Raw genomic sequence first — 24,821 nt, 5'->3', positions numbered from 1 at the left:
ATAACTGTCACGTACTATTAAAGAAATACTTAAGTTCAGTTACATTGTCAAAAGTTAAAAGGACAGTCAGTCAACTACTAACGTAACATAACAACATAACCGAATTATTACTAGCTGATTCCACTTCACTCTCAGCTTATTTAACAGCAGCAAAACTGGACATGATAGTCACAAATTTTGTCATGCTTATTTGAGTTAAGAGAACTGATGGGGATGTTCTTTTAAATGTTATTCAATGTATGTCTCATGATCAACTCACCATGAACACACTTCACCGATTATTTTTACTCGCGGATAACTGGTTCTCTCTGCCCGACTCTGACTGGGTCAGCAGTTTGCAGAATGTGTGGTACATTATACACAAGTGTTGCCAACAGGGACGGTGTAGAGTGCCCTCTGGTGGACAAACTATACAACTCCAACACTCATGACATGCTTGAAGCGTGTTTCGTTCGTTTTTATTTTATTTTTGAAATATTCATTTATCGGCCATTATAACTGCCAATAACCATAGTTTGGAAAATGCCTAATATCGTCCGATAATATCGGCCTGCCGATAAATCGTGGTCTGGCTCTACAAAAGGCTAAAACTTTCCAAAGGTATTCTGTTGGTCGTTTGGGAAGTGAGAAATGCACTGGAATGGAGAAGCAGCAAATTGCAATCTCCTCCTCATTGGAAAGGGATAAATGTACCCTTTCAACAGACACTCCTTTTCTGAGTCTCAGGCCTGTAAGAGGAGAAACAGAAACAGATCAACCGGTTCTGAATCTTCCATCTGGCGAGACAGGTCGTTCTGAGCCTCCGTCCCATTACAGGGAAGGCAGCAACAGATACACCCAAGTTCTGAATCTCTAACCTTCAAAGGTGAGACATTATCAGATACAATGTTTTGAGACTGGTTTTGAGACTCTGTTTTTGAGACTCATAAAGCGAAATATTCGCAATAACCAAAGCAGCTTGCCCTGAGTCTCTTTGCCAGAGAGACAAAAGCGGATAAGTCCTGAGTGTCTGGCCCAGAGAGGCAGAAGACAATCCGACATTTGCAACAAAGTTAAGCTCAGTAGGGCAATCCTTCACTTCAGAGCCTCTTCTGCATGTTCCAGATTTTAGGAGCCCTTTTTGTTGCTCCAGGAGGTCAGCATCCGGCAGAGCTTCGTGTTCAAGGCTGTTGAAACGTATTCTGGCTCCTATTCCCACTTCATTGTCACCCTTTACAACTAGGGGAAGACTTCACGACCATCGGACACTCGACCTTGTGGAACATAAATATCACTTTACCAATTCTCTTAGGCAATGTCCACACGAAGCCAGTGCGTTCCCTATCCGATTTTTTTCCTCGTTCTAAAAAAAATCCGTACAGCGTCGTCTCAAGAAATATCTGCGTACACACAAAACCACTGAAACCGACTGAAAAAGGTGTATTATGTATGCCAGACCAGTATGAGGCGCTGTAATTCTGCCACAGAGATACGCTATACATGGAGAAGAAGACTTTGAGGATGTGCATAACCTCGCGCGCTGCTGCCAACACGCAGCTGACATGTGATGTGATGACATCATCGCTTCACAAAATATACGGATTGGCTTACACGCGAAACCGCAACGGTGTCGTTTTTAGATTTATCCACTTAGGGACCCGGTTTCAAAAAATAGTGGTTTCACTCTCCCAAAACGCCAGATCAGTGTGGACGAAACGCCAATACGATAAAAAATGTATAGGTATACAGCGAATCGCGTCTTCGTGCGGATTATTGGCATTATTGTATATCATCAGTATATGATTCTCAAATTTGCATTAGATGTTATATAGCTGATGCTAGTCAATAACAAATAATCTTTCACTGTTTTATTTTTTTATGCATAAGGTTCTTTACATTATTAGTTTCAGAGAAATAATGTATCTTCCCATAAAATAACGTAACTCTGCCATACCCACACCCAACTTAATTACTATACAGAAGACATAAAACAGAAGAGGCTCTAAGTTAATGATATCTCACAAATCCTTCATATTGGTTAGATGACAAACTCCCTTCAGTTTACAAAATTGTATTTACTCAACAATCATCTTTGATTGTTATTTTACTGTTAAGGTGCAATTCCTTAGCTGGTACCTTGAGGTACAGTAGGAGGAGAGGTCATCTGACATTCTCACACACATCTTAAAGGAATAGTTCACTTTGAAATTAATTTTTGATATGTTTTAGCTTACCTCAAGGGCATCCAAGATGTATCCCAGACAGCAAACTGACATTGAATCAACGTAGAAACGACGTCTCTCATGACATCGAAACAACGTTGATCTGGCATTGTTTTGCTCATCGAATTAACGTTGAACCAATGTCAGACGTGGCATTCTTCAAAACTAAATGAAATTGGCAATAATATACTAAATGAGCAATTGGTTTGCTTTCAACAATGTTGATTTCAAGTTGATATTCTGTTAGTCTTGAAGAATGACGCGTCTGACGTTGGTTCAACGTTATATCGATGAGCAAAACAATGCCAGATCAACGTTGTTTCGATGTCACGTTTCCACGTTGACTCAATGTCAGTTTGCTATCTCGGATGTGTCTTTGTTTCCACAGTATTTTCAATTTTGACATTTTTCGGTCAAACCGTTGTTGTCTGTCAGTCATATAATGCAGGTATGGGGGCAGCCTCAAAGAGCATGCACAGAGAAGTCCAGATTAAACATGATTTAATGACTCGTAAATGTAAGTACACGTTGATGGCCTAAGACACGAAACGAGCAGTTTGTGTTAGAAAACGAACAGTATTTATATAGTTTTTACCTTGTTAACAGCCATCGAACTGATCTGAATCAGAAGTCCAACTGAATCGATCCAACTGAAGTGATCTCTCGCACGTCTACGTCACACAATGTTTACACAGAGATTTTGGGAGTTTTACCTTTCAATAAACATATTTAGATATACGGGAAATCACAATGGAAGACGATTTCAATATATCTAAATAGTTACTCTCGAAATCTCCGTGTAAACAATGCGTGACGTAGACGTGCGAGAGATCACTTTCGGCGTAAGTTTGGTTCAGTTGGACAACTGATTCAGATCAGTTTGACGGCTGTTAACAAGAGGTAAAATCTACATAAATACTGTTCATTTTCTCACACAAACCGAGTCATTAAATCATGTTTAATTTTGACTTCTCTGTGCATGATCTTTGAGGTGGACCCCCCAAACCTGCATTATATGACTGACAGACAACACCGGTTTGACCGAAAAATGTCAAAATTGAAAATACTGTGGAAACAAAGACACCTACATCTCGGATGCCCTTGAGGTAAGCTAAAACATATTAAAAATTAATTTCAAAGTGAACTATCCCTTTAAGTGACGTGACCAAAACGCATTATAAATTTGGTGCCACCAGTAAAAATTTCTACATAACAGATGCCTTGTATGAGAGAAAGTCTTATCATTTACAATAGAGAATTTGCTATATTGTTTCTGTCACAGTATGTACATACAGTATCTGTGTATCTTTTAGTAGTTGTGACTGCATTAAGTTATTGACATGTTGATGAAGAAACCTGAATGACTGAGAGGAATCTACAGTGAAATAAAAATTACGTGATCTAAGCCAGTGTTTCCCAACCCTGTTCCTGGCGGCACACCAACACTGCGCGTATTCTTTGTCTCCCTAATCTAAAACACACCTAATTCAACTCATCACCTCATTAACCCATCTGATTATGAGCTGATGAGTTGAATCAGGTGTGTTTGATAAGGGAGACAAAGAATACGCACAGTGTTGGTGTGCCGCCAGGAACAGGGTTGGGAAACACTGATCTAAGCCACACTATATCTCACAAAACTCACAAAATAGCCCTTATGCATATGCTTTATATATGGAGCATATAGACAATGATTCATGTGAGTGCATGTGGAGCGTACCACCCGAGAGTGGGGATGGGGGAGATGGTGGACCCTCTGCGGCTGGGCAGTGGAGAGCCATCCAGAGGGCTGCGGTTCTGGAGCAGGTGTCTGTATCTGGGGTTGTATCTGATCCAGCGGTGAAGAGCCTCACAGGCTTCCGGCTGCTGCCCTACGTTGGTCAGGCTCACCGCCAGAGCCATCAGGGCCTTCAGATTGTTTGGGTGCAGCTCCAAACATCTATTTGAACAAAGAAACACAGACCAAACATGGCAAAATAAGCGAGGGAGTGAGTTGCCCAACATGTTTCTTGATTTATTTTTTTTTTTTACTTCTGATTAAACCAACTACGTGAGTTTGGGACGGCACTATCTGTAGTCCAATAAATGGTGCACAAGGGGAGTGTTCCAAAAAAAATATTTGTACAATACCATTTGTTACCACTAATTGTGCAGATGCCCAGAAGCTTTGAAGGAATAGTTCACCCAAAAATGAAAATTAAGTCATTAATTACACAACCCCCATGCTGTACCAACCCCGTAAGGCCTTCGTTCATCTTCGGAACAGAAATGAAGATATTTTTGATTAAATTTGAGAGGTGGATCACTGCTACATAGGCTGCCTAAGGGATTGAAACTTGATGGCCCAGAAAGTCAACAAAGAAAATGTTTAAATATTCCATGTGAATACAGTGGCTCAAGTATAAGTTTATCAAGCGACGAGAATACCTTTTGTGCGAAAATAAAACAAAAATAACGACTTTATTCGACTATTCCTTTTCTTCCTTCTGGGCCTGAGACGAGAGATCAAGAGATTTCCACGACGCATGCGCGAGAATTGCGATCTTATTCTATGACTTCTTGTTTAGTTCTCGCGCATGCGTCGCGGAAATCTCTTGAACTCTCGTCTCAGGCCCAGAAGGAAGTCATTCTTCAATGACTTTGTGGGTCGTCAAGTTTCAATCCCTTAGGAGCCTATGTAGCAGTGATCCACCTCTCAAATTTAATCAAAAATATCTTCATTTGTGTTCCGAAGACAAACAAAGGTCTTACTTTGGTACAGCATGGTGATGAGTAATTAATGACTTAATTTTCATTTTTGGGTGAACTAACCCTATAATGCAATTTCCTCATGCATAATTTTACACGTTTGTGAACTTTAAAGGGATACTCCACTTTTTTTGGAAATAGGCTCATTTTACCACTCCCCCAGAGTTAAACAGTTAGGTTTTACCGTTTTCGAATGTATTCAGACGATTTTTTTATATTTAGAAGAATATCAGTAACCAGACAGTTTTTGGTCTCATTGACTTCCATAGTATATTTTTTTCCTACTATGGAAGTCAATGAGACCAGAAACTGTCTGGTTACTCATATTCTTCTAAATATCAGATAATCGGTTGAATGGATTTGAAAACGGTAAAACCCAACTCTTTAACTCTGAGGGAGTAGTAAAATGAGCCTATTTCCAAAAAAAGTGGAGTATTCCTTTAAACTTTTTGCTCCAATTGAGATTGTTATGGCCTTAATTTTAAAAATAAACAATTTTACAAATTAAGAATTGCAGAAACCCCGAAACTACAAATGTGACTATTTCTGCAGCCTTTCATCTAAACGATGTTTCATTGAATATGGGATTTAGGCAGGATTTAGGCAATCCTGCACATTGCACTTGTTAAGAAGATTCTGGTTTGTCGGAGTGTCTAGTAAGTGTGTAATACCCAATGAAAGGACATTAAAACTCTGTATTTACAACATTTTTCACCCTCAGCGAACAGAGCATTAATGCTCCTCTGGCATATATCAGATTCAAGCATAAATCACAAAACCCCTCATTATTGTCCACTCACCTCTGAAGACAAACAATGGCTGCCTGTTCATTCTCATTCTCTGCTTGTGTGGTGCCCAAAACCTGCCAAGCCTTTGTAGAGGAAAAAAAGCACTATAGTTTGATACATCACAAAAATATTACAGCAAAGCAGAAATAAAAAAGACTTGAATTGCTCGAAGGGCACTGTAAAAAGAGCGTTCAATTATTGGGGCTGCCAGTTTTCTAAAACATATTGTTGTTCCCTCTTCATTATGTGCTTGCCTAGTGCATTTAGTGCATTCACTCTGGGGACGTTGACATTTGACTTTAATGTGGTTTTGTTTAGAATTAAACAGGATCATATTTAAAAGCCATCCCAGAGGTTTGCGCCATCTGTCTGGCATCACTGTGGCTCATAAAGCATGGGAAATTTCATTAAATGTTTGATGGTGCTGACTGGGCAATAATAAAAGGAAGGCAGGAAGGACATGGATTTTTTGCACTGTCTGTCACACTAAGCTGTTTCATTGTTTGTGAGGTGATAAAACATTCTGAGTAGATTGAGTTGAATATATGACATTATAGTAATGTTCCAAATCCAAGTAAGCCGACAAGAGGCTAAATTAGAACGTTTTAACTATCAAATTATTAAACTTCTTAAACAATTGGACCCCCCATTTTCTACAAGACACCCATTCAAACGATTGGGGTCGGTTTTTATTTTTCTATGTTTTTTAATTAAGTCTCTTATCATCAGGATTACAAAAGAACGCTTGACCAATGAACACAAAGACTAGGCCCTCGAAAAAAGACACGAAATAAGAGCACATGGTGAGTAAACGAACACTCAATCTGTGAGATTAAAACAAAAGACAAATCATGGAACATGAATGTCCGAAACCCAGAAAGTACCCTCCCTCAAAGGCATTGAGGAATACCAAACACAAGACTGATACATCAAAACAAAATAGACACACACCAAGACATCACAAGACAGATACACACACCGACACAACAACAGAAGACAGACTGGGGTCAAACAATGACAGGTAGTGGAGGGAAAACAGGCTGCTGTTGGGGGGCACAGTCCAGGAAAGGTCTAGATGGTCCAGAAACCAGACAGATGACCAGAGAGGGAAGGGAGGCCAGGCCAGGGCAGGGCAGAGTTATCTGAGTTTTTCGCAGAACTACGCCCCCTCTGGTGACAAGCGAAACTGCAACCAGAGGTGTGCACGCTCATAGACCACACACACAAGCACACTTGCACAAGCTGTTCATAACCAAAGGACCATCAGCCGCACAAATATTTTGTTACAGTCATAATGAGGTAATAAAGTTATAAACTCATTTTAAGTATATGAAAGGAAAGGCATTTGAGTAAATTAAACACTTATGTGTGTGTGAGGGGAAAACGGGGGTAGTAGAAAACTTGAAAGCTTCCCGATGTTGACTCTCGTCTTATTCCGACGCCTGGCACTAGACAAAAGTTTTATTTTCTTTGTCTTACGTGGAGTTTGCGTTGGGGTTTTGGAATGAACTAGCCGGTCTCTTTGAATCAATCTTCTACTTTTGTCGAAAGTTGACTAAAGTTTTGTCGCTCAAGTTGTATTTGCTGATACGGAGAATGGCGGCGAATACACAAACCTGACATAGCCAGGGGAGAGTTAACATGCATGACGTCACACCCAGTCTCAAATTCGAGCCCGAATCCCTCTCATCTATTTTACTGTACAGGATTATAGAGGCGATCACAACAACAAGCATGTATAGGTTAGAAAAACAAGGGTATGGTTTTTTTAACATGAAATGTTGCATAATGCACCTTAAAAATTTTGTCTCAGTAGGCCACTTGCTAGGTTTAGGAACACAAATAATGTGTAAGACAGCTAAAACACACACACACACACACACACACACATACACACACACACACACACGCTCAATAAATGGGTTGCCCAGTTTGGGGTTCTTTACCTCTGAGTCCAGAGGGTCTTGTAAGATGGCTGCCTCTAACAGTAGTACAGAGCTGTTAAGATCCCCGTCCTTGCACTTCTGCAGCCCCTGTTCAAAAGCATTGGTGTAGTCTTTGTAAGGGTTATTGGTATGGAAGCATTGACCCTGTAAACAACAGAACCAAAGAACAAGCTTAAAGAAAACAAGCAAAACCACGATTAAATATCATGATGTTTTTAATAGAATACTTGAGCGCAGGACTCAAGCGTAATCCTTTCATAAATCTGGAGAGGCAGACGGTGGAGTGTTGATAATTGGATCATGCTGAGGTCTTTAATATTGCAGTGAAAAGTGCAGTTGGACTAATCAGTGGCGTGGGGAGAAGAAAAGGGCACAGGAACTCACACTACGCACTAAACTAAGTGACACTACACAATAAGACTCTTTGTAAGCTTGAAAGAAAATTAAAAACGATAATTTAATTATTTTTTCACTGAGACACATACTTTTTCTTAAGATGGTTTTAAAGTAAAAACCTTTTCTTAAAAATCATTCTTAAATCCCTAAAGGTTTTCAATTAATGGATGGTGTTGTTTCGAATATTAACCATGACAGAAGGAGCGTAAATGATTGCAACAGGTTAAGGTTAGACAGGTTCTTTAAAAAAAAAAAAAAAACTCTTTAAAATATTAAACGTTGCATTAAAATATGTGATGAAAACAGTATGCACACTTAAAATGATTATTTCAGTAATCTACAGGCAGTGCAAAAAGAGCTTTTGAGGTGTTTTTCATTCAGTGCATCTGAATAGATAGGCACTACATTTGAATTTGAAAATACTTCACGAAAGTTAACTTAAAAAGTATGTTCTATATCATGAATATGGGTAGTATTAATAAATTCCGGACGTACAACATTCGCCATGTTGTTTCTGTCACATAACCTACCGCATCAGTTGTGTCACTTCACTGCCATTCATGAATCCTCTCCCATGGCCTCATGGGATAGTAAACTGTCCATTAAATGCACACTTCAGAATTTCGCTCAAACTAGTAGGTCATCCAGCTACTTTTTGCCTATTGTTTTTCAAATACTATGTATGAGGACATATAACTCTGTTGGAAACCTATCAACTACATAGAAATGCCCTAGCATCTAGACACTATATTAATCAAAATCTGTTTCTCTAAAAAGGGATGCAGCATACTGTAGGTAGCAACTCAAAACAAATTTATTTATAAAGCACTTTCAAAACCATAAAAATCGACTGAAGTGCTGTAAATAGCATTAACACTCTCACAGTATTTATAAGCATAAAATATCAACATAAAAAACAGCCATATAATCCGTCATGCTACATATCACTTACAATGATCAGACCCAGGCAAAAGCCAAGGACAATAGAAAAGCACAGTCGTTTTTGGCTATATCCGAACATTCTCTGCCTTTTTGGAAGCACACAATCATAGAACATAAGAGAGAATATTAGATAAAAGAGAACATTATCTGACATCTGGAGTCCATAACCTTTGAAGTGATAATCTACCCCTGTAGTCAGTTCTGTCGAATGCAATACAGTGGGCAGTCATTTTGAAACTCATGCGGTGGTGCGGAACAGCACCTTTGATTGGTTAACAATCAACAAAATGGCTTCTGCCGGTTAATGTTATGTACATGTAATGTTAACTACATCCACTCACTGACACTGTGTCCAAACCAAGTGCGATGCCATAAAAGCTCCTCTTTCCATGCTCCAGTTTTTGTCCCAATCAGTGTTAAATCAAATCTCTTTGGGCCAAAATACTACACCACATAAATATCTATTTAAGTCAAGAAACTCTAGCTATCACATCATTTCATCATCTATATGACACAAGCTGACTGGCCTCATTTGAGTGAACATTTAAATGCACTGGTTCAGTATTTGCTGTATAGAAACCCTCCACTTCCCCAGCTCCACCTGCCTAGATCTGCAATGGGCTTTATGTATGTCTGATCATGCAGCAGCAGATCTTACATGCTCATAGCTAGGGTTGGGTTCCGATATGGAACCGGTACCCAAGTAACCGGTAACCAGACTGAATCAAAACGCAGATTTCGGTGCCTCATTTCGGTGTCACTTAAATGCCTCAGCTGTGGGTTGAAATATTCACACTCTGGTTCTCCGAAACGGACGCAAGCATCATCCCCACATGTGATCGCTCATTAACCCTTTGATGCGTACGATTGTTCACACTAATTCAGATCGCGTTATCATCAACTTCTAAATTCAAACCTGTGTTCCCACGTTGTCTTATATAGACATAGCCCTGTTATATAGCCTATCACAACTATTCTGGGTTTTCAACCACATAAGTTTTATTTTAGGTTTAGACATTCAAATACACATAATTATTAGCAAAACAACATTTATAATTTGTAAAATACACACCGATGGCTATGTAAACGGCAATACCGATCCTTTCAATTATAAATTGTTGACGTGTTTAGATAAACATTGTGTAGATAACTATAAATTGACGTGTTCACAGATTCTGAATTGACGTGTTAACAGATTCTCTGAACTGCGGTGTTTAGCCTACTGACATTGTGCGCTTATTGTGCGTTATGGATCAACTAACATAAATGATCATTATAAAGGTTTCTTAAATGACAAACCACATTCACTCATGTATTTAAGAAAAAAAATATCAGTCAAAGACTGACTATAGACAAAAAATATATAGGAAAAGAGAAACAGCTTTATTTTACATTCGGCTATATTATATTATAATATATTAAATACAGTATGTGAGCTGAGCATTAATTTATAGAGAAAACACATTAGGCAAGCGGAATGCAAGTACGATGTGATGACGTCACAAATATACGAATTAACGTATGACGTATCTAGCGACATTTAAACACATTTAACCAATATTTATATATATAAAACAGTTGGGTCTGGTCGAACAATGTATCAATTACATTCAGATTGAATTATATTGGTAATAGAAATTTACTTAATACTAAAAGAAGTTGTGTGACCTCTAACAAGTTCTTTTTAATCTGAATAGTGTGTGGAAACCACTTGAGTTTTTCCACAAACTTGTCCCAGCATCAAGAACGCAACTAAATGCTTTCAAGCGCCTCCATACTTCAAAAAAAACCCCCCGAAAACTAGTTTTAAACAGGAAATGATGGAATATTTATGTACATATTTACAGAGAGTCTATTTGCATGGGATTAATATTACCTGAGGTAATTTTTCCAAACCTTTTTACAGAAGGTAAAAGTCACCGTAAACATTACTGACATTATCCGTAATGATTACTGAGAAGTCATATTCGAACGGGACTAAAATCTATGAGAAGCTCTGGTAATTATTAGTTTGCCCCACTTCTCCATAGCCCTATTTGCATGGGATAAGTATTACCTGGTGACCTCTAGTCATTTGTAAAAATTGCAGAGGTTGTCTGTGATCTTAATCACGTGCGAATCGGCCATATCTGTAATTTGGCGGGGTCGTTCATGATTTTTTCAAGGTTTTTGTTTTCTGTGTGCTTTTTTTTATCCATCATTCGTGAAGAATGGAGTCTTTTGATAGTATTTTGGGTGCTGGGTCATATTGCTGTACACCATACAACTATACAATTTGCTGAAAGAGAAAGCTGAAAACCATCAGAAGAGAAAAAACTAAAAGAATGATTAGATGGAGATGAATGACATGTATAGAAGCATGTTGTAAAGAACATTTTTCTGTTTATGATATATTATACAGCTAGACCTATAATAATGACAAGACATTTCCAAGCAATAGCCTATTGACATCATATCCAGGAGATAAGTCAGTAAATTTGAGTCAAATCACTGGCCTCCCATGCGAATGCTCCACACGAAATTCAGATCATGTGGGTGGGCAATTTCAAATTCACACGAGGTCCCAATTTAATACTAATCCCGTGCGAATTGGGCTCATGTTAAAGTAATCCCGTCTGAATAGGGCTTTAGTCAACAGAATGTTCTGGGGACCATCAAAATAAAGTGTTCCCTAGCAGTCTTGTTAAGAAATGTAATAATGTTGCACTACATTACTCTTTACTGTACATCTAAATATACAAAACTGTGAGCGTGAGAGAGGCCAAGTGTGCGAGAGAGTGGGTGAATCAATGGTTTTAGTTTCAAATTATAGGCTTTGGCTCCAGAAAGCAAACTATTCTGGTAGAAAACAGGTATAAACGTTCTGATTGACTAAGAATACCTTTTCAGTGGATGAAAAGTTGGGTGGAATCGGGCCTTCACTGTCAGCGTCCTCCAACCAGTTCCTCCGTGCCAGCTCCTCCCACTCGGCCTGCATTTTATCCCAGAACTCAGTGTCTGACTGTGGGAGACAGTTACACAGCCCTTTAGGACACAGCCATATTGGAATATCATACAAAACAAGACACTGTACAGCATTACAGAGAGATGTTGTTTGGCATCCATAAAATGCTTTTTAACAGAAGTTTTTTTTTTTTTTTGCCCCAGCAGGGAATATAAAGGATAGACTTCATAGCATTTGAATTGCTCTGTGTTTTTAATTGGTCCACATAGGATTAGCCAGACACAATCGTGCTCCAGTGTTATGAGGACATATTGTTTTTGGTCACAAAAACACTGTATTTTTAAGCAGCAAGGCCAAACGGTCAACATGCTATATTCATCTTTATGGATTTGCCATTGGATTACCAGAAGACCTCTCAGTTTGCATAAAGTATCTAATTCTTATCAATCTGTGAGGTCAGCAGAAGTGGTAAACAATGTATAGATATGTGTATATTTATACACTGAGTTTTATGTGTCAGATCAGGTATGATCAGTTACAGTCCAATATTGATTGCAGAGTAAAGTATTATCATAAATGACTCTCTTAGACTGTGTGTGGGTATACTGTATATATATATATATATATATATACACTCACCGGCCACTTTATTAGGTACACCTGTCCAACTGCTCGTTAACACTTAATTTCTAAGCAGCCAATCACATGGCGGCAACTCAGTGCATTTAGGCAGTTAGACATGGTCAAGACAATCTCCTGCAGTTCAAACCGAGCATCAGTATGGGGAAGAAAGGTGATTTGAGTGACTTTGAACGTGGCATGATTGTTGGTGCCAGAAGGGCTGGTCTGAGTATTTCAGAAACTGCTAATCTACTGGGATTTTCACGCACAACCATCTCTAGGGTTTACAGAGAATGGTCCGAAAAAGAAAAAACATCCAGTGAGCGGCAGTTCTGTGGGCGGAAATGCCTTGTTGATGGCAGAGGTCAGAGGAGAATGGCCAGACTGGTTCGAGCTGATAGAAGGGCAACAGTGACTCAAATAACCACCCGTTACAACCAAGGTGGGCAGAAGAGCATCTCTGAACGCACAGTACGTCGAACTTTGAGGCAGATGGGCTACAGCAGCAGAAGACCACACCGGGTGCCACTCCTTTCAGCTAAGAACAGGAAACTGAGGCTACAATTTGCACAAGCTCATCGAAATTGGACAATAGAAGAGTGGAAAAACGTTGCCTGGTCTGATGAGTCTCGATTTCTGCTGCGACATTCGGATGGTAGGGTCAGAATTTGGCGTCTACAACATGAAAGCATGGATCCATCCTGCCTTGTATCAACGGTTCAGGCTGGTGGTGGTGGTGTCATGGTGTGGGGAATATTTTCTTGGCACTCTTTGGGCCCCTTGGTACCAATTGAGCATCGTTGCAACGCCACAGCCTACCTGAGTATTGTTGCTGACCATGTCCATCCCTTTATGACCACAATGTACCCAACTTCTGATGGCTACTTTCAGCAGGATAATGCGCCATGTCATAAAGCTGGAATCATCTCAGACTGGTTTCTTGAACATGACAATGAGTTGACTGTACTAAAATGGCCTCCACAGTCACCAGATCTCAATCCAATAGAGCATCTTTGGGATGTGGTGGAACGGGAGATTCGCATCATGGATGTGCAGCCGACAAATCTGCGGCAACTGTGTGCTGCCATCATGTCAACATGGACCAAACTCCCTGAGGAATGCTTCCAGCACCTTGTTGAATCTATGCCACGAAGAATTGAGGCAGTTCTGAAGGCAAAAGGGGGTCCAACCCGTTACTAGCATGGGGTACCTAATAAAGTGGCCGGTGAGTGTATATATATATATATATATATATATATATACTGTATATATGCAGGTAAGCAAGGAAGAAAATATGAAGATCTACATTTAGTTTTCTTAGAACAATTAACTAGAACAGGAACACATCAGGAGAAGGATAAACATAATAGCTTTAATTACAACACAGACCTATAGACTAAACACGTAATACGCATGTGCCGTCAGCTTTTTCACAGATTCGCTTTTTTGAAGTTTGCACAAAGATAACCTTTTTTAAAAAAAAGATTTCAAGGCTCGCACCCTGGAACCTGTTTCAAGATTTGATTTCTCGCGGCACTCATGGCCCATCTGTTGTTGTGCAGATGAGCGGGCCGGATCGCATTAAGGATCTTCTTTCAGAGCGGTGTCGTGTTAGCGGCTCCAAAGTTGATATCTAATGATCTTTGCAATGGAAGTAAATCAATAAAAACTAACTTTCGCTGGACAATAACTTTGTTCTAGACCTTCTGTAAAGCCAAAACAATCTCTGTTACTTTAATTTCCTATTATCACTGTAAAGCTACTGTATATAAATAAATGTAAATGTAAAATGTAAGCTGCATTGAAACAATCTATATTGTTAAAAGCGCTATATGAATGAAGGTGACTTGACTTGACTTGACAAAAGACAATACCAAAGGACTGATCGAAATGAGGGCTTATAAATACACAGGTAAAACTAAACAAGACCCAAATGAAAACGATTAGTAAGCATAGCAACTAACTTGAAACGAGAAAAAGGAAAACAGGAACATACAAACTAAAAGTCCAAGGAACAGAAACAAATGACATTGAAATACTACAATTTAAAATGACAGTTTTAGAACAGGAACACATCAGGAGACAGGAATAAATTACTTAATTAGTGATGGCAAAACTAAATTTTCGCAGCCATTACTCCAGTCTTACTCCAGTTCTATGGATGAAAACAAGAGCCCCCTTAGTTGAAACTGTAAAAATATAATATTGGCAAAACAGATTTTTGCAAATGCTCCAGTTTGTGTTCTGGAGAATGTCAAACTTTCTACAGTATTTATGACGTGTTTTTGCCGCGTTGAGTTATTGCAGCAAATCACATACATGTCTGTTGATCACTTGAATGCAATGGCCAACCAGAGGTGTTTAAGTTCGTCAGAACATAGATATTACGTATAAGAGATTCAATGAGCATTATAGACAGCATTTTTGATCAATTTAATGTATTCTTGCTGACCCTAAATTCTCTCTCTCTCTCTCTCTCTCTCTCTCTCTCTCTCTCTCTCTCTCTCTCTGTTGTGTGATGTTCTTATCATTTTGAGACACCACACCTTTTTTTTTACATAATTTTGCACATAATTTTGCAAAAAGTGGGTTATATCCACAGCTACTGTAATATCATACGTGATCAGCATATTCCGAATAAACAAACCACATCATTGGTTTCCTTATTCTCTACTGGAAGCCTTTCCTCTATTGCTTCCTGTAAGAATTACTTTTGTTTAAACTTGCACAGATACAGTACGAAATATTCAATTACATGCATGATTCAGAATAAGGTGTTTACGTGACACAGAATTCTGGCATATTCCACCTGTTCTGAATAATATTGGAATATTCTTGTGCATCAAAAGACAGTCAGTGGTAAAATCAGCATCACCTATTTACAGCCATGACACTGAGTTAAAAAACGTGTATATCTCTCTGTGCATTTGTGCATTGTTTGCTTGTCTGTTTTTCGTCTAGCATTCTTTGTTTTGCTTACTTTGGCTCCTTTAACAGTACAGCTTGAATAGCCCAGTTCTTAGCATAACTAACCGAGTGTATTGTTTTTTTTATGCTTCTTGGCAGCTCAAATGAATCTTGCAACACACAAACAATTGCTTAGGCTTCAACTGTCGTCCTAGAGTTGATTCACTGAGTGTTTGCATTAAGGGGAAATGAGGGGAGAGTGTTGCATCTGCGATGAAGGCACGCGCTGGACAGGACCATTAATCACAGAAAATCCTGCAAGCCGCACACAATCACGTACAACAGACAGTCACGTACGCATTCATTTTTTTTTTTCATTTGCATGATTGATACACTGGGATAAATCATATAAATAAGTGGCCCAACAGAATATGGATGATCAATCTTTTCCTAGATTGCCTGCGTTTTCTTTTTCAGCTCTGTCGTCGTGATGAAAAGGCCATGCAGATGCAACACCGCAGGGGATCTCTAGAGTCATTCATCTGTACTCAAATAATCACCCACTGGCACAGACAACCTGTGCTTTAGCTTTTACAATTAAAAGGGTTTCATCTCTGCTTCAGTTTAAAAATATGAACCAGCTTTTGAAGCAATTAATTAAGAGCTATGGGTCCTTGATAAAGGATACGGATAAAATTATCATTTCAAATATGCAAGTTCTTAGAAATCTTATATTTGTGTTGGTTCGATGTTTGATTTAAAAACAAATTGAACAATTTTTAAGAAAAGTTTAAAGGGATAGTTCACTTTGAAATTAATTTTTGATATGTTTTAGCTTACCTCAAGGGCATCCAAGATGTAGGTGTCTTTGTTTCCACAGCATTTTCAATTTTGACATTTTTTGGTCAAACCGTTGTTGTCTGTCAGTCATATAATGCAGGTCTATGGAGCCCATCTCAAAGAGCATGCACAGAGAAGTCCAAATTAAACATGATTAAATGACTTGTAAATGTAAGTACACATTGATGGCCTAAGACACGAAACGAGCGGTTTGTGTGAGAAAACGAACTAAGTATTTATATAGTTTTTACCTCTTGTTAACAGCCGTCGAACTGATCTGAATCAGATGTCCAAGTGAACCGAACTGAACCGTATCCAACGTGACGGCGGAAGTGATCGCGTGCGTATTTACGTCACGCATTGTTTACACAGAGATTTCGGAAGTTTTAACTTTTACTAAACATATTTAGATATACGAGAAATCGCAATGGAAGACGATTTCGATATATTTAAATATGTTTAGTGAAAGGTAAAACTTCCGAAATCTCAGTGTAAACAATGCGTGACGTAAATACGCACACAATCACTTCCGGCGTCACGTTGGAGACGGGTCAGTTCGGTTCAGTTGGACATCTGATTCAGATCAGTTCGACATGGCTGTTAACAAGAGGTAAAAACTATATAAATACTTCGTTCGTTTTCTCACACAAACCGCTCGTTTCGTGTCTTAGGCCATCAATGTGTACTTACATTTACAAGTCATTAAATCATGTTTAATTTTGACTTCTCTGTGCATGCTCTTTGAGGTGGGCTCCATAGATCTGCATTATATGACTGACAGACAACAACGGTTTGACCAAAAAAAGTCAAAATTGACAATGCTGTGGAAACAAAGACACCTACATCTTGGATGCCCTTGAGGTAAGCTAAAAACATATCAAAAATTAATTTCAAAGTGAACTATCCCTTTAAATATGGAGACTCATGCATTGTGAAACAAAGGGAAAAAATCATATTTATCGTTTTCCTTACAAATTCTTGTGAGCGTAGGTAAACATCTTAATTATTATTTTAAAAAAAATCTTTATTTGATATCATTTCCCATTTTATGTTTTTGCATGTTTCTACATGTTGGTTACCAAACAACATGCAAAACGTGACTTTTGCCATGTGGGAGCATAAAAAATATAACTGAAAGGTTTTTTTTGTTTTTGTTTTATTAATACGTATTGTTTATTACTTTTGTAAAGAACAGAGGAACAACATACACATTAAAAAAACACAAAGTTAACATACATTACATATAATCCTTCAGTCAGTTCACCAGTACATTACATCATTATACACTCAAATAGGAAATAATTAGAAATAATAATAAATGATTATACCAAACTACTTAAGATTGTTCCTAATAGGAAATTTAATTCTTATAATGAGGCTTTTTTTCTTCAAAACATTTTAATATTGAAAAAGGCACTTCAACTGTAGATACAGTATAATATAACAATATAAATGGTTTGATAAAATCTGCTTCACGTCAGAAATATTACTCTAATATTACCGTATTTTATAGCTGATGCATTAGAGAGTGTGCAACACAAGGTACAGTAGTTTCATGCAGGGGAAGTACAGAAAACTTCAGACAGTTTGCATCAGGATATTGACTGGATCTTAGTGTCACTGTTAAATATAGCTACTTTACTGAGCACGTCACTTTAAAATGGATGTCTTATGAATATTACTGGCCAATAAGCATCTCTGAATTGGACTAGAGAGGTAAGAGCTGACATAATCACAAAGCAGAGATGTCATTTGTGTTGATGCTGCACTCTTCAGCTAAAAATACACCAATTATGCAGTCTTAACTTACAGGGTGAGTCTGACCTTACAGAATGCAAGAAACTGCAATTCCCAGGTGGCCAGATATGCTGTGAATAAGCACTGAGGAAGATTACTGTGGCCGCAGAGAAGACTTTTTCCAAACTTTTCGAATAAATGTTTTTCTTTTGTGACCGTGTGTGTGTCTGTGTGTGTTGTAAGGACTTGGTCTCACCTCCACAGCAGCCTTGGCTCGAACAAACTCCTCCTCTAATGAGTGTTGTCTCCCCAGTAAAGTGCCGCCCAGCTGGGGCCTCTGCCGCTGCGTAAACAGATGGTAATACACACATATGCAGACAAGGTCAACAAGCAGTCACTGACTAACACTGTTTTGTCCTCAGATCATGCTGAATAAGCAACCTTAAAGTTATAGTCAATATCATTTTTTTTAGTATAAAGTGGCCTCAAAAAGTATTTGGACACTTAAGTCACACTAAAATATATATGGGCATCTGCAAACGAATGATGCTAGACCTTTCCTCAGAACGAATATGTCTAAAACTAACTGGCATATTGGGAATTCAATTTAACCATCTGGATTCAATGCAATGTTTAGTGGCTGTATGTGAAGACAGTGTTAAAAACAGGTACTAGTGTTTTTAATAAATAATAAATTCTACAATATTAAAATAAAAATATGAGTAAAATAATAAAATGGTAATTACAAATTCCAACATTTACAACTACTGTATAATATCTACCCATACTACTATACAGTGTTGTGGAAAGATACTTTTAAAAATAATGCATTACACTTTTGTGTTACTTTTCAATTTTTATAGAAAATAATGCTTTAAGTTACTTTTGTGTTACTTTTTAACCAGGGCTAGGCTTGCTACTGTGGTGTGATTAGTATGTGTTTGAGATTCTTTAGGAGACGGAGGCTGGGAGGGGCTGGGTGAACCGGGAAGTTAGAGGAGTGAGATATAAGCAATAAAAGAATGGCAAGTGAGTTAACACGTTCAGTGGGCCTGATGATCTCTTTTGTTTAATAACTCAACATGGTCAGAAGTAAAGCCAGTTTTTAATATCTAACCTCAAGAGTGGGAGCAATGCGAGACGAAGCAGACACTGTGTTTAGAGGACAGCCTTAATCTGAGGCACGACGCATAACTACCAAAAAAGAAGGTAATCTATGAACGAGCAAGATTCAGTCAAAGAGTGCAGCAGCCATGTGAACCAGTTGATAATTTCATAACAGCCCTGTATGCTCTTGCAGAAAACTGTAACTATGGTGCCCTTCATGATGAATTGCTTAGAGATAGACTTGGAGTTGATCTAGGAGACAGTACACTATCTGAGCGGATGCAGCTGAACAGAGATCTCACTCTTGAGAAAGCTATTAATATGGCATGACAGTCACAAGTCATTAAAAAACAGCAGACTGACTTAAGTCATGAGACAAGAAGTGTAGCTAAAATTGATGCGGTGGCAGCAAAAAGCAAACAAAAAGCCCATTAAAATTCAAAAACAGCGGCTTTTCCATAAAGTAAAATTTTAAATCGACACAGGTGACGTTACAGCCATTCCAGAGTCTACATTCAGAGAGATTACAAAATTTACACTGGAAAATTTAGACAAGCCTCTACTTAGGCCAGATGGGACTCCACTTTCTGTAATTGAAACGTCCCATGAGTCACTTGGAAAAGGTGAGCTCACTGTGCAAGGGAAAATTTGTGTGGTTAAAAATCTTTACACAGCACTTTTAGGTCGGCCAGCAATTTTAAATCTCAATTTGGTAGCTCAGCTTGACAGTGTAAATGCAAACATGCTCAAAAAACATGCTCTACCCAGAGCTGTGTCAAGGCCTAGGTATGGTACACCAGCCCTACACCATCAAGCTCAAACCAAACGTGATTCCATTCTCAATGGCAGAGTTCCCCTTATTTTGCTGGGGAAAGTTAAGAAATTAGAGCACATGGAATCACTGGGGGTCATTACAAAGGTTGAGGAGCCAACCGACTGGTGTTCATCATGCATGGTAAATGTTCCCAAGAAGAACGGGACAATCCGTATCTGCGTTGACCTCACCAAATTACATGAGGCTATACGTACTGTAGGGATAAGTACATTTTACCTTCTGTAGAGCAGACTCACGGACAACTGGGCGAGGCCAAATTTTTTAGCAAATTGGAAGCAGACCAATCAGCTGTCAGACCAATCAGCTAAATACACAATATTTATAACCCCACTTGGAAGATTTTTTTCTTCAATAGGCTGGCGTTTGGTATTGCTTCAGTACCGAATCATTTTCAAAGACACATGACCATGGTCATAAAAGGACTATCTGGTGTTGTGTGCCATTTGGACAATGTGCTCATCTGGGGTGAGTCTCAGACTCAGCATGATGAGAGACTACACACAGTCTTAGCTAGGATTGAAAAGGTGGCATCACACTGAACTTGGAAAATATGAGTTGGATAGACAGAAGGTCCAAATTCTCAAAGTGGTGTGAGACCTGATCCAGACAAGACTAGAGATAAAAGACCCATACAACATCAGTGAAGTCCGCAGCTTCCTCGGAATGTTAAACCAATTAGGTAAATTCATACCATGCCTTGAAGAGAAGGACAGGCCATTGAGGGACCTTCTATCAAAAAGAAACCACTGGTGTTGGGGTAGACCTGTAGATTTTTGAGACCGCAGACTTTTTTATTCAGACCGCACAAACTTTTTTTTTTTCAGGGGTTAAAAATCTGAGCATCAAAGGCGAGGCTAGGTAATAAACATTTAAAATCCTGATATGTGACTGACAACCAAAGCCGGATACGTTAGAATGTTTACATACGTATCCTAGGCAATAGTTGGCATGCTCCAGCAGTTATACTGTGGGCTAACATGGGAAAAAGGCAGAGCTGGTGCCCCAGAAAAAGAATAACTCAAGGCTTAGTCGTCGACTGTAGATGTAGAGCTAGAGTAACTCGAGGCTAGTTGTCGACTGTAGACGCAGAGCTAGAGTAACTCGAGGCCAGTTGTCGACTGTAGACGCAGAGCTAGAGTAACTCGAGTCCAGTTGTCAACTGTAGACGCAGAGCTAGAGTAACTTGAGGCCAGTCGTCGACTGTAGACGCAGAGCTAGAGTAAATCAAGGCTTAGTCGTCGACTGTAGACGCAGAGCTAGAGTAACTCGAGGCCAGTTGTCGACTGTAGACGCAGAGCTCGAGTAACTCAAGGCCAGTTGTTGACTGTAGACGAAGAGCTAGAGTAACTCAAGGCCAGTTGTCGACTGTAGACGCAGAGCTTGAGTAACTCAAGGCCAGTTGTCGATTGTAGACGCAGAGCTCGAGTAACTCAAGGCCAGCTGTCGACTGTATAGACGAATAGCTAGTGTAAATCGAGGCCAGTTGTCAACAGTAGACGAAGAGCTAGAGTAACTCAAGGTTAGTTGTCGACTGTAGACGCAGAGCTAGAGTAACTCAAGGCTAGTTGTCGACTGTAGATGCAGAGCTAGAGTAACTGGATGCCAGTTGCTGACTGTAGACGCAGAGCTAGAGTAACTCGAGGCTTAGTCGTCGACTGTAGACGCAGAGCTAGAGTAACTCGAGGCCAGTTGTCGACTGTAGACGAAGAGCTAGAGTAACTCAAGGCTAGTTGTCGACTGTAGACGCAGAGCTAGAGTAACTCAAGGTTAGTTGTCGACTGTAGACACAGAGCTAGAGTAACTCAAGGCTAGTTGTCGACTGTAGAAGCAGAGCTAGAGTAACTCGAGACCAGTTGTCGACTGTAGAAGCAGAGCTAGAGTAACTCGAGACCAGTTGTCGACTGTAGACACAGAGCTAGAGTAACTCAAGGCTAGTTGTCGACTGTAGAAGCAGAGCTAGAGTAACTCGAGACCAGTTGTCGACTGTAGAAGCAGAGCTAGAGTAACTCGAGACCAGTTGTCGACTGTAGAAGCAGAGCTAGAGTAACTCGAGACCAGTTGTCGACTGTAGAAGCAGAGCTAGAGTAACTCGAGACCAGTTGTCGACTGTAGACACAGAGCTAGAGTAACTCAAGGCTAGTTGTCGACTGTAGACGCAGAGCTAGAGTAACTCAAGGTTAGTTGTCGACTGTAGACACAGTACTCGAGTAACTCAAGGCTAGTTGTCGACTGTAGAAGCAGAGCTAGAGTAACTCGAGACCAGTTGTCGACTGTAGACACAGAGCTAGAGTAACTCAAGGCTAGTTGTCGACTGTAGAAGCAGAGCTCGAGTAACTCGAGACCAGTTGTCGACTGTAGACACAGAGATAGAGTAACTCAAGGTTAGTTGTCGACTGTAGACACAGAGCTAGAGTAACTCAAGGCTAGTTGTCGACTGTAGAAGCAGAGCTAGAGTAACTCGAGACCAGTTGTCGACTGTAGAAGCAGAGCTAGAGTAACTCGAGACCAGTTGTCGACTGTAGACACAGAGCTAGAGTAACTCAAGGCTAGTTGTCGACTGTAGAAGCAGAGCTAGAGTAACTCGAGACCAGTTGTCGACTGTAGAAGCAGAGCTAGAGTAACTGGAGACCAGTTGTCGACTGTAGACACAGAGCTAGAGTAACTCGAGACCAGTTGTCGACTGTAGACGCAGAGCTAGAGTAACTCAAGGTTAGTTGTCGACTGTAGACACAGTACTCGAGTAACTCAAGGCTAGTTGTCGACTGTAGAAGCAGAGCTAGAGTAACTCGAGACCAGTTGTCGACTGTAGACACAGAGCTAGAGTAACTCAAGGCTAGTTATCGACTGTAGAAGCAGAGTGTGGTATGGGGGGCGTGGTTCAGCGCTGTCTGCAGCGGGAGAGCGGGGGAGGAGTCGAGCGGGAAATAAGCGGGTCAAGTTCAAATGATAAACACCTGTCTGTGATTGCAGTGATTGGCGTTGGGAGAGTATATAAGCGGCCCAGTTGGACGCTTCATTGGAGAGAGTCTGGAGCTTGTGTGCAGACACCGGGAGCTGTAAGCTGTGGAAAGAGTGAACTGTTCGAATCCGAAGGAAGCTGTAAGCTGTGGGAAGAGTGAACCCTTCGAGGCGGAAGGAAGCTGTGAATCAGCTGGAACGAGTCTGTTCTATTGTTCTGTTGAGTTTATGGTGAAGCGCTAAGTCGCTGTGGAAGGAGTAACTTTTTGTTCTGTCTAAATAAAGCACACAAGCTCCAGTATTTGCCGACCCCTTTGCCTTCTTCCATCACCTCCTCTGAACCTTACCACACTGGTGCCGAAACCCGGGATGGAAGAAGCAGCCGCCGCCAGGAATCCTCTGTCTTCGCCATTTGCGGAGATCATCCAGGGGCTCGCGGGCTTGCATCAGCAACACCAGGCAGCCCTGTTGAAGATGGAGGAGCAGCAGGAACGACGTTTCGACGCGCTCCTCCAGGAGCAACGGGAGGCCCGCGAGCAGTTCCGGAGCTGGGTGGACCAGGGGGTCCGCTCCCCGGCCGCGGCCCCAGCCCTCCACAAGATGGGGCCTCTCGACGATCCGGAGGCCTTCCTGGACCTCTTTGAGAGGACGGCCGGGGCGGGGAAGTGGCCGGAAACTGACTGGCCGCTGCGCCTCATTCCACTGCTGTCCGGGGACTGCCAGTCAGCAGCCTCCTGGTCTACCAGGACCTCAAGCGTGCCATCTTGCAGCGGGTCGGTCGATCTCCGGAGCAAAGCCGCCAGCGGTTCCGTTCCCTAGAGCTGGGGGAGGTCGGCCGACCCTTCGTCTTCGCACAGCAGCTCCGGGACGCCTGCCGCAAATGGCTGGTGGCCGAGGGCCGCGACGTCGAAGGAGTCATCGAGCTGGTGGTACTGGAGCAGTTTATCACCAAGCTACCCAAGAAAACCGCGCAGTGGGTCCAGTGCCACCGGCCGACGTCGCTGGACCAGGCCATCACGTTGGCGGAGGACCAGCTGGTGGCGTGCCCGGGGGTCGGCGAGCCCCAACAATCATCTTCTCTCTCTCTCCCCTCTCCCTGCACTGAGGCACCCCGTGCTCCACCTCGGGGAGGATCCCTGGCCGGGAGCGTTCCGGCGTCCTCTGGCCCCGCGCTCTCCCAACGCCAATCCCTTGACCCGCTTCCCGCCGCCGGAGTGGCGGGGAGGCCTGGGCCGGCCTGTTGGCGTTGTGGGGACCCGGGGCACTTTATCGACAGGTGTCCATTGATGGAGGTGGACACCTTCATTCGGGTCCCCTATGCGCCACAGGCTGCCCCCGATCAGACTGGGCTGTATCAGATACCCGTGAGTATTAAGGGGGTTACGTGTCAAGCTTTGGTGGATTCAGGTTGTAACCAGACCTCCATCCACCAAAGTTTGATTCAGCCAGGGGCATTGGATAAGAGCCGCGAGGTTATGGTGCGGTGTGTGCACGGCGAGGTGATGGGGTATCCCGTCGTGCCAGTCATAATCGGATTTAGGGGACAAAAACATAGTGTGGAGGTGGCAGTTAATCCGCACCTCCGGCACCCGCTGATTTTGGGTACCAATTGGCCGGGGTTTCAATCATTATTGGCTTGTTTGTGTGCGGGTGCTCCTGGGAAAAAACAACGGCACCGGGGGGGGCGACTGTTCAGGCCGGCGAAGCTGTTCCGGGACCATCGGCGGCTGATCCAGAGGAACGGAGCGGGGCCGAAATACCCATCTTTTCGGTCCGTGATGATTTTCCTCTGGAACAGTCCCGAGATGATACGCTGAAAAATGCGTTTGAACGGGTCCAGGTCATCAACGG

The 24,821-nt window shown here is 41.1% G+C and overlaps 1 protein-coding gene across 2 annotated transcripts in view; it reads right to left on the bottom strand.

Annotated features, from left to right (window-relative positions):
* The window catches only part of pex5lb (peroxisomal biogenesis factor 5-like b), an 87,725-nt gene that overhangs the window by 7,491 nt on the left and 55,413 nt on the right, over nucleotides 1-24,821 (bottom strand). For both annotated transcript variants that reach the window (XM_039649515.2, XM_039649516.2), the window contains 5 exons: nucleotides 18,327-18,413; nucleotides 11,903-12,022; nucleotides 7,684-7,827; nucleotides 5,750-5,820; nucleotides 3,922-4,140 (listed from right to left, as the gene is read on the bottom strand). In XM_039649515.2, coding sequence (XP_039505449.2) covers nucleotides 3,922-4,140; nucleotides 5,750-5,820; nucleotides 7,684-7,827; nucleotides 11,903-12,022; nucleotides 18,327-18,413 — 641 coding nt within the window. The remainder of the gene's footprint in view (nucleotides 1-3,921; nucleotides 4,141-5,749; nucleotides 5,821-7,683; nucleotides 7,828-11,902; nucleotides 12,023-18,326; nucleotides 18,414-24,821) is intronic.

Source organism: Pimephales promelas, chromosome 5 (assembly GCF_988280905.1).
Source record: "Pimephales promelas chromosome 5, fPimPro1.hap1.1, whole genome shotgun sequence".
Taxonomy (NCBI): domain Eukaryota; kingdom Metazoa; phylum Chordata; class Actinopteri; order Cypriniformes; family Leuciscidae; genus Pimephales; species Pimephales promelas.
The sequence above is the reverse complement of the archived record's forward strand: the minus strand, read 5'-3'. Positions and strand labels throughout refer to the sequence as shown.